The sequence below is a fragment of the Phaethon aethereus genome, assembly GCF_964289735.1.
Source record: "Phaethon aethereus genome assembly, chromosome: 9".
Classification (NCBI taxonomy): Eukaryota; Metazoa; Chordata; class Aves; order Phaethontiformes; family Phaethontidae; genus Phaethon; species Phaethon aethereus.
The window spans coordinates 887093-897699 of NC_138585.1; the positions used below are offsets into that span (position 1 = coordinate 887093).

General features: G+C 51.2%; 1 protein-coding gene across 1 annotated transcript; it reads left to right on the forward strand.

Annotated features, from left to right (window-relative positions):
- Positions 1 to 6594, forward strand: SRPRB (SRP receptor subunit beta; the record flags this gene model as incomplete). Its single annotated transcript, XM_082003343.1, has 7 exons — positions 1 to 112; positions 238 to 332; positions 721 to 798; positions 2517 to 2599; positions 2892 to 3028; positions 3924 to 3978; positions 6378 to 6594. 7 exons carry the CDS (start codon positions 1 to 3, stop codon positions 6592 to 6594), a joined length of 777 nt encoding a protein of 258 aa, XP_081859469.1.
- Positions 6595 to 10607: the final 4013 nt, after the last annotated feature.

Here is a 10607-nt window from a genome sequence, read left to right on the forward strand (position 1 = left end):
ATGGCGGGCAGGCTGGAGCCGCACCTGGAGGCGCTGCGGCGAGAGCTGCAGGTGCCCGACCCCGCCGTGCTCTCCGTCCTCTTGGCGCTGCTCGCCGTCGCCATCACGCTGCGTGAGTTGCGGCCGGCGGGGAACCCTCCCGGTCGTGCCCTGGGGGCTTGCCGGGGAGCAGCGGCCCCCGGGCCGCGCTCGCTGATGGGGCGGCGGGCTCAAGGTGCTCCCTCCTCTCTCCCGCAGTGATCTGGAGGTTCGTGCAGGGCAGGAGGAGCGGCCGGAAGGCGGTGCTGCTGCTGGGCCTCTGCGACGCGGGGAAGACGCTGCTCTTCGCGCGGGTGAGCAGAGGGCCGGGGGTGGCGGGGGGGCTCGTAGCGGCCGCGAAAGGAGCCCCAGGCCAGGGAGCCCCCCGGCTGTAGCCGCCCTGCCAGCCGTCTGCCGTCCTCGTAGGGAGGTGGAGGTGATACGGAGGCTTTGCAGGCACGCTCTCTTCCTTGTTTTAGCAATGTGGCGGTTCAGTATATAAAAACAGGTTTTTTTTCCTTAACGAGTGTTTTTTAAATTCTTTGCAGAAAATAACACCTGAAATTGTTTCATGCATGTACATTGAAGTCAGATATCTGAAGTCCGCTACCCCTTACAGATCGTTTCAGTTTCTGAGTGGATAAAACGTGATGCCGCTGTTCCTCCAGACGCCTTTTTCTGAAAATGACGTTTTTTCCACAGCTGTTGACAGGCAGATACCGCGACACCCAGACTTCAATAACCGACAGCTCCGCAGTTTACAGAGTCAGCAATGACAAGGTGAGTGGGCAGGTTTTTGGCTGTAACTTGTGCGTGGCTGTTAGAGCCAGCTGGTGCCGTTGTCCTTCTGCTGCCTGTGCTAAACCCGGCTCGATGGGGAATTTTTGTGCTCTTCAGTCTTCCCAGCTTGAAATCAGTCCACAGTTTGGTCTGAGAGTAGGATAGGATTTTTCTAGGCAATGCACGCTGAAAAGTAGGAAAATACTGGGAGGTATTAGGGACCCCTCATCTTTGTAGATTCTTTTCTCTTTGCTTGTCAGATTGCGAAGCCGTGTCTGTGTGGTGGCTTTTGAAAGGTGGCTAGCATGTAGTATTTTTTTTTTTTATAGAAAAGTAAAAGGAGCTGCTTTTACAAGTGGACTAAAATACACAGCACTGTAGGGACAGCAGCGTGGTTTGGAGCAGGAGGGAGATTTGTCAGGGAACATTGTGCTGCTCTTTGGTTTATTTACTTGACGGTAATTTCTGTTTTTCCCTAAAAATTCTGAAGTTAAAAGCTTTAGCAGGTTTAAAAAGAGCCTCCAGCTGAACTTCATATGATCAAAAAAAGGGTTTTGTTACTTTCAGGTCCTGGGCTGCCTGGATTCTTTTCAGCTTATGGCAAGCTCTTTCATTTCAGAAGTGTGTGTTTCTCGTTGCTTGGTGCACATGGCAGTGAAAGCAGCAAGTTGGCAGCCTGTTACATGCTGGTGAATTGTAAATGTAAAGGACGTTTTTGTGACTTCTCTATGGCAATCTTCTGTAACAATGGTGGTAATAAGTTAAAAGCTTAGAAAGGGAAGTGCAGGGCGCTTTTTTAATTTTCATGTCTTAAGATTGAGCAGACAAGTATTTGGAGGAGGAGAGGTATTGGAATGCTGCAAGGCAGACTGATGCTTTTCTCATTTTCTTTTTATGTAGACAAGGTTTCCATTAAAATTCAAGAGCAGTGAGTAGGCAGGGTCTTGTGTAGTATTCTCCCCCCTCTTCAGAACAACAAGCGTTACCTTGAGAACAGTGACATGGCCCTACTTAGCCCCATCTTGATCAGGAGTGTGTAAGAGGTATTCGTTCTCTTTAATGTCAGCTTTGGCTGACAGGCTGCAGAGAGGGAAATATTTGCAGTCTGCTGTGAGGGCATTTTTCTGTTATTCCCAGCAAAGTTTTTGTATGTAGGTAGACTTGCAGTTGGGTAGATTCTGTGCGTCAATTCTGCCAATTTTGATTCAGAGACTGTGGGATTAATATTCTGTATCAGGGACTTGCAGGACAGGAGTTTGTGGGTTTGCTGTGCAGAGATCTATTTGCTGTCAGGGACAGTGTAGATCTGCTGGTGTGCCAGGAGAGGTGACTGACAAAGCTTTGTCACTCGCACTGTGCGTGTGGTAGTTGTGGGGGAGGTACTGTGGATGAGAAATGGGTTGATCGTTCTCTTTTCTCTGCGGTCATGCTCTGTTCTCTCAGCTCTGGTGGGTGGTTTGCTGGTGCTGGCACCTGCCTTACTGAGTCCTAGCTATCGATGTCATTCCTCAACATTTCTTTTGCCTGTCAGAATTATTTGGGCTGGTGGAGAGACTGCACCTCGGGGAGAGTTACGTGCTTCTGCCCGGTATGGGGATTTGCTTGCCCACTGCTGCCTCGGCACCAGGCTAACTGGAATAATCCTCTATCAGTCCGATTTTCCGTGGTCCATGGTCACAGGTTAGGTGTTGCTGATGCCTTCTTGCTTCTGTTCCCAGAACGCTAATGTGACCTTAATCGACCTTCCAGGCCATGAGAGTTTGCGGCTTCAGTTCCTGGAGAGGTTCAAGGCCGCAGCCAGGTAACTTGGAGGAGATTGGCAGGGGAGGAGGGGGCAGGTGATGTTTTGGATGGGGATGAACCAAATGATGGTGCTGAGGATGCTGTGATCTGGGCTGGATTCACTCTGTGTGAGTCAAGATTTCCTGCTGGGGCTGAAGGTGGGATGTATTTCAGCCAGCACATGCTAACCTGCTCTTGGGTTGGATGAGATCCGTTGTGGAAACAAATGTGTTCGCCCAGGCTGGAATACTTGCAGGTGAAGATGGTTGCAGAGCTTCAGGCACAGCACATTTCTTCCCTCTTTCCTCCAGAGCCATTGTGTTTGTGGTGGACAGTGTGGCCTTCCAGCGGGAGGTGAAGGATGTGGCAGAGTTCCTGTACCAGGTCCTGGTCGATAGCACTGTGCTCAAAAATGCACCTGCGCTACTGATCGCTTGCAATAAGCAAGGTATTGTGTGCTGCCTTGCGGGCTGGATGCCGGATTCAGTCCTTTAGTGATAGGGGTTTGTGCCAATTTCTTAGGAGTTGGGATTTCAGCAAACTGAAGTAACTTAGTTTTAAACTTGGACTACTCAGCAGGAACATTTCCAGCAGCCATTGGAAGAATTCTTAGGTCAGGTATATCTAGTAGCTTTGCAGAGAAGCACGACTTGGGAGAGCTACAGCTTTTTAGACAGACTTAAGTAAGGCAGATGGCTTTCTGCAGGCAGCAGAAAATAGGATCAGCTTGAGCGTAATAAGCTAGCTGTACATGCTTGGTAGCTTCAATGTTAAAATCAGACAGCTCTTTAGCTGCCAAGATCATACATTTTTCTCTTGATGGAACTAGCAAGAACATCCAGTTACTGGAAAGGACTAGATTTTCAGATCCCTACAACTTTTACAGTGAAGATGTGGATCTCTCTATAACAATCTGAAGCTTTTGGGCAGTGTTTGGTTTTCTTACTTATTTCGTGCACTACTTCAGGAGCTGCCTGAGGCCTTCATGGCTCCATGTGCCATAGGTTAAAAAGTGCCATGTTGAGATCTGTAATGCCAGGGCAGGTGAGAGCGCTGGGCCTTGTGGGTGGGACATCAAACCCCGTTCTCTGTTTGAAGCAACTTACTGCGCAGCAAGAAGAAATTAATTCCCTACATTATATCGGACTTCTGGGTCGCTCCCATTCATGCCTGCAAACCCAGAGCTCCAGTGTTCCTGATCCTAGTGCAGACACAGCCATCTTTGTCCTGGTAGCTCTTACGACTGCACAGTATGAACAGGCCTTACCGCACCTTTAAGTGGAGGAACAAGGTTCTGAATTCTGACATAAAATCAAAGAGCTGATTCCCTTTTCTCTTTCTAGATGTCACAATGGCAAAATCAGCAAAACTTATTCAACAGCAACTGGAGAAAGAGCTGTGAGTATGAAATTGGATCTGAAACTCTCTGACCTTCTCTCTTCTTTCTATCTCTTACCTCAGTGCTCAGTGAGCTCCCTTGAGCCACATCTAAGTTCATTGTAGAAGAAGATCAGTCTGTTTTGTCTATGTGGGTGTAACCAGGATGAGAGAAGATTGCTCCTTCCTAAAGCATGCAAAAAAGCAGTGGGCACAGACAGTGTATTGCCTTCTAGAAGCTGTGGGTTGGAGAAACAACATCCCAGTCCTTTCCTAAAAGCTGCCCTCCCTCGGCTAAGCGATACCTCCCATGGCCCAGCGCGCCGTCTTCTCTCTGGTACAGCAGGGTTGGCTTCCAAATGTCAGACTTTGTGAGTGGTGTGAAGATCTCAGTAGCTCTGCTCTGTTGTACTGGCACAGGTGTTTTCTGCAGGGCTGTTCTGACGCAGAAGGGCTTGGCATGCAAAGCCTGTGAGAGCTGGGGAGGGAGCACCTGGTTTTCCTGGCCTGCTAACAAGCATTGCAGGAGCCTGTTTGGGACCCTGTGTTGTCTCTGTATCCCCCTTAGGAAGGCCGTTAACCTGGGAAGACAAATGATTTATGATCTGTTGTTAATTTTAACTTGTAAGAAGAAGTGGAAGGAGGAGAAAGTGGCTTGTAGACTGTGTAAGCTGCCAGATGAATGAGGTGCAGCGTCAACGGCTGGCAAGTCCATCTGGGGAGGGGGCAAGTAGAAGATTTTTTTTTTAAGCTGTATTTAATCTCTGTGCATGAAAATTTTGCCTGTGAGTCCCATAATTGTAGTTGGGTCAAATCTGCTCTGGGAGAGACCTGTGCAGCTCTTGTGCCTTGGTGGACTTCTCCTCCAGCATCTAGTAGCGATTTTCCTTCCCCACGCACACTCAGAACTCGATATTTTGCCGTTCTGTTGCCAGTGGTTTGCAGTTAGCGGCAAGGTGGTCTTGGTGGTACGAGGAGGAATGTAGCTCTTTGGTCTCCAAACAAATGCATGTTTGTGGGATATGGCCATCTTGTTGCCAAGTGGTGGACTAAGTTTGTGGTTGGACTCGATCTTAAGAGTCTTTTCCAACCTAAATGATTCTGCGATTCTATAATCTCTTTGGCCAGTAGACGGCAGCAGGGTTATTTGGGCTGGTGCCTCTTCCAGGCTGAATACCTGACCTTCCTGTTTTTAAGGGAGGAATTAGTTGCCACATATTCAAGCTTTCCAGGAAAATAAGCGCCCCTTGGTTCTGATGTTGAGCATTTGCCAGTTATCTGTGTCTAGAAGTTGGATTTCTATGTGCCCTGTTAGGCAGTGTTACTCCTGCAGGCTGGCAGGTTGCTGCCATCCTCTTCCCTGCATTGCTGTACTTCGATGTCCTTGTGTGGAGAACCCAAGAAGGTGTCTGCCTTCTTATTCCTGAATTCCTGAACACCTCTGGGCAGTGTTGTCTTCTCCCTGTGACCTGTTAATTTAGCTCCATTCTGTGAATAAAGAGTAGCTGGGGTTGACTGAGAGCAGGCTGCTTTGTCTCTGAAAGAAATGCATCAGTCCAGCCATGAGGCTCTACTAGGCAGTCGAAGATCTGAGGAGAGGTTGCTGTTTGCACCTGTACCTGGTGCAGCCTCGTGATGTCCCTAGCCTTGCTTTTTGGGACCTCAGAGGCAGTCAAATTGCAGTGCCTCTGCATCTGTTGGGCTCTTCCATCTCCCTGTCCTGCTTCTGCCTTGGATGCCTGGTGACTGTGGACAAGGAGGTCCATCCTTCCTCTCCACGTGTGGCAGGGAGTTGAGATACTGCCGCAGGCTGAAGGGCAGGAGCAGCAGCCACATTGCAGCCTGGTCCTTGGGCAGGCATTGCTCAATGGGAGCAGTGGGGAGACTCGGTCCCCCTCTCAGTCCCCAGGGGTATTTGGCACACTTTGAGTGGCCGTGGGGTGAGCCCTGGCATGATCCCTGATACCACAGGTGCTGCCTCTCGCTTTCCACTTAACCTGTTAAACTAGTACAGAGCCTGAGAAATGTGGGCTAAATCATCTGTAACTCCTGGCAACTGGTGTCTGCCATGGGGGTATTGGGTGAAATTCAGATGAGGACATCATTGCCTGACGCTTGCTGTTGTTTATGACAAAACAAAACCTGTTGAAGCACCCTCCCCTTGAGTCTCAGAGACAACCTCTGTTTGTCTTGCTCTCTTGAGCCTCTCTGCAGATGTGCCTTCCAGCAGGTATTTAGGAGAAGTGGCCAAAGTGCCTGCCCCTGCCTGTGCCTCACAGGCCAGAGCCATGGGACCTTCTCTCCTTGCTGTAGCTGGCATCCTGCTGACAGAGCTGGGTCCAAAGCATCTCAGCAGACATGGTGTTAGGTAATGTTCCCTTCGTTCACAGTTCTTGACCCTTTCCTTTCTCTGTCTGCAGCAATACCTTACGAGTGACCCGCTCTGCAGCCCCCACCAGTCTGGATGGCTCAGCCACTGGAGGCCCTGCCCAGCTGGGGAAGAAGGGCAAGGACTTCGACTTCTCCCAGCTACCCATGAAGGTGGAATTTGTGGAGTGCAGTGCTCGGGGCAGCAAGGGAGAGGAGGGAGATGCTGACTTTGAGGGCCTCGAGAAATGGCTGGCCAGGGTTGCCTGAACGAAGGGCAAGGCTGGAGGGAGAGACTTGGGGAGGCTGGGGTGCAGGACACACTGAAAGGAAAAAGATGGTCTGAAGCACTCAAATCTCATCTTGCTGTAGAAAGAAGAAGCTTAAGCTGGACATCAGTACCATGGTATCTTCCTCTGCTGCTCATGGGCTTGGGAGCAACATGACACAATTGCTTGGTGTGATTTCCTCTTGGCTGTCTCTCCACACTGTGACCTTTTTTTCCTCTCCCCTCATCCTTTGTATTCCTCTGGGATGCTGACCCTCTGGGTTTCTGTTTCCTTAATCTTTAGACTTTTCATTTGGTAGGTGCCAAGCAAATTAGGAAAGAGTGTTCTGCCAGGTGAGTTTTAGAAAACTGGAGTCTGCGTGTTGCCTTCTGCCTTGGTTTAGCATTGCAAGCCTGTTGCCTCTCGGAGCTACTGATCGCCTCCTGATTCGGACTTCTTTTCCCAGCCTCTCACTGCTTGGGAGCACTTGTGCACATGACCTGTGCTGCCCTGGCAAAGTGCACAGGCGCTCTCAGTTGGGCAGTCATTGAAGAGAGTAGAAAAAACTGTTTTCCTCGGTGTCTCCTGCCTTCCTGCTCTTCCAAACAAGTGCAGTCCCATTTCTGTGGGCTGTCTGCTCTGCCTTTGTCACTGTGCACTGCCCGTGTCTCGCTGCAGTGCCTGTGTCTGTGTGATTTCCACTGTTGGACAGTTCTTGGGAGTTTTTCTTTAACGGAGGGCTGTGTCCTGAAAGCTTGTTTCACTCTGTAACTCCTTCCCATACTTCAGGCTCTTCTCCCACAGATGTGTATGCACACTCTCCAAGTGGCAGAGTTATAGTAGGGTCTTGGCTTGAAGGGCTCTGATTCAACATGCTTCTGAACTGTCCAAGGGACATGTGCTCTCCTCCTTCCCATGCTCTTCCCAGGAGCAAAGGGTGTCCAAAGGGAGATCTTCCAGCAGCATTGGTGTTGGTCAGGTGGGAGACATGACCCTGGGGCTGTGCTGGGTGTTGATCTTCCTCTTCCTCGACAACCTTAAAATATAACTGCCCAGACCAGCACAAGCTGTAGCTTTGTGTTCTGATGGAGTGTCATTTCTGTGCAGCACCTATGTGAGGATTATTGCTCTCTACGCTGCGTGTTGCCAGGTCCTGCGTCATTGAAATATTGCCTTTGTTGTTTCCCCTCTTGTTTTAGGGTAGGAGGGAGTGGCTGGCCCTTGGGAGACTGTTTTTGTCCTTTGCAGGCTTCTCTCCTCTCTGGTTTGATGCTTCCTTCGTCACTTAACTGATTTTCTGTGTTCTTTTCCTTTTATGTCTGGGGCATTCTCTGCTTCCCTGTAGCTTTGCCAAGTGTTAGTAGCATTGGGAAGAGCAAGGACCTGTGCTCGTGATGGAGGTGGGCCTTGCATTTTGAGTCTTGTGAACCTCATGGCTCTTCTACTATCCATGCAGGATGTGGGGAGGGTTATATTTATGAAGTATGTTCTATTTCCTGCAGCCAGGATATTGTTGGAACATGTTTGTCGTGCTTTGAACTCCTTTAGCTAGAGATCCTTCCTAGGCTGCCTGCTTTGAATCTGTAATGCTGAAGTGAGAACATTGCTGTTTCTTTGGGTGGTTATTCTGCTTGCGAAGACCTATCTCCTTGAGAAGGAGAGGCCAAGCACCAGCCTCTGCTGGGGTAAGGGAAGGTAGCATGATGCCATGGTTGGTTTTAAGTTATTCTTGTTAAAAGTATTCCTTAAATAAAATGATTGTGCTTAAATGTTTGTTCTCAAGTCTTGCTTTAGTCTGCCTGTATCAGCCTCTTCTCAGTAGCGTCAACTCTGCATGGATTGGGTCTTTGCTTCTGCTCAGCACGACACTGGAGATCAGCCTCCCTGCCTGGTGGCCACGTCTGTCTCGTCAAAAAACAATGCCTCCTCCACACACAGGGCTTTTGGGTTTGTTTTTCTTTTCTGGGGTGCATATTTATGCCATAGTCTGAATGTTAGAGACTTGATAATCATGTAGCAAAAAAAAAAAAACCCAACCCCAAAAGCTTAACAAAAAAGGCACTTTGCCTAGATGCACAGGAAAGCTCAAGCCAGCTGCAGTGTGTTGTGCATGGCTGTTGTGGAGCGCTTGCCCTGCTCTGTGGCCGAGGTGGCTACAGCCCCCTGCAGCTTTACAGCTGGATGGAGAAACCGCAGCTTTCCCTGCCCGAGCATGGCTGCAGGGCTCGGGGGCGGCTGTATGGCAGCGGGGCTGAGCTGGGGCTGTGCCCAGGGCTGCTCGTGCCAGCGGTCGGAGCGTGCGATGGGCTGTTGCAGAGCTGCATGTGTGTTTTGGGCTGTGCTCCATGATTTGCCTGTTAACTATGTAGGGCTGTTTTTCCCTAGTGGCTGAGGGAAAAGGGCAGAACTGTAAACTCTGGATATTTGTTTTGTGTTTTTCTCCACACCCCCTGCCCCCCCCCAGCTTTGTGCTTTGCTTTTTGCTCTTACGGACAAACCTTGCTCCCAGCTGATGGCTTGGTGCTCGCTGGGTGAGTTGCTTCTCAGGCTGCAGCTTGGCAGCCACTGTGTTTAGATGGCTTTGGCAGGACAGCAGGATGTGATAAACTCAGTCCCTTCTGCTCCAGCTGCCTGACCCAGAGTCAGTCACCCCACAGCACTTACTTACACGTCTGCAGGGATTGAGGCTTTCGCTGTACTTTAAAGGCATTTTGATCGATGTCTTTTCACTATAGCTTGTGCTTTGCCTGGAAATTGTTCCCCTGGAAAGGAAGGGTGCTTTCAGAGGAGAAAGCCCAGTGAGATCCAGGATAGAAGAAACCCTGGGGCGGTGGAGTGTGGATGTAGCCAGGCTGTTGGCCAAGTGCACCGTGAAAATAAGCGCCATGCCTTGCCCAGTGCAGTGGTGGGGTAAACACATTTACCCCAGAAAACTCTTCTGCTCCCCTGCTGTCCTTGCCCGTCCCATCCATATCGTCTCTCTCCTAGTCTGTGATGCTGCCCAGGAGGGCATACAGCTACAGTGTAAAGGAAGGAGGAAGGTGTATGTTCTGCTGGGATACGCCCTGCAGAACCTGCCTACTGCCCCCACCTGCAGTCCTCTGCCTGCATCCTGAAGCCCACTCTACCCTACCTGCAGGCCCCTGCCCACCAACCCCACCTGCAACCCCATGGCTGAAGCCCCTTGCACCCTGCCTGCAGCCCCCATCCTCCCTGTAGCCCCCTGCCCATGCCGATGCCTGCAACCTCCTGCCCCTTGCCTGGACCCTGCCCGCAGCACCCTGCACGCTGCCTGCGGTCCTCTGCTGCATCCCCATGGCTGATGCCCACTCTACCCCACCTGCAGCCCACAGCCCCATGCTGACAGAGCCCTGCACCCTGCCTGCAACTCCCTACACGTGCTTGTAGCCCCCTGCCCACAACCCCACGTCTCCAGCCCCCCAGGCCCTGCCTGCAGTGTGCTGAACTGGGCAGGCCCTCGCAGCCCCTCGTGGCTGGTGGAGCTGCAGGAGGAGCACGTCTGCCGCCATTTCTTCACCTTTGCCAGCAACAGATGCACTTAGATGCGACCGGCAGCCATCCCCACCGCCTTCCCTTGCTGGTGGGGAGAGCTCTTGGGGTGGGGGAGACCAGCAAAGCAGCGCAGTTGGAAAAGTGACCTTTATTTAAAAAAAAAAAAAGAGCAACAACTCCCCCGAATGTTCTGCAATAAACCCCTAAGTGATAACTTCTCACAACACGTGTGCAGTGTCCATGCTGACCTCTGCAAGGGGTGCGGGCAGGGGGGACACGGGGCAGCCCCCGGGGTTGGCAGCCATCTCCCCTGCTCCTGCCCCAGCCAGGAGGACATCACCCCGCTGGAAACGTCACGCTGGAGTAGGGACCATCGCCCACAGCAGGCACTTCTCTGGGTATGTGGACGGGGCTGTGGTCCATCCAGCCCCGGTCCACCTCCTGCTCCAGGTGGTGGGGGCTGCCCCCTCCCCAAAGCGATGGGCGAGGTGCGGCTGGGGA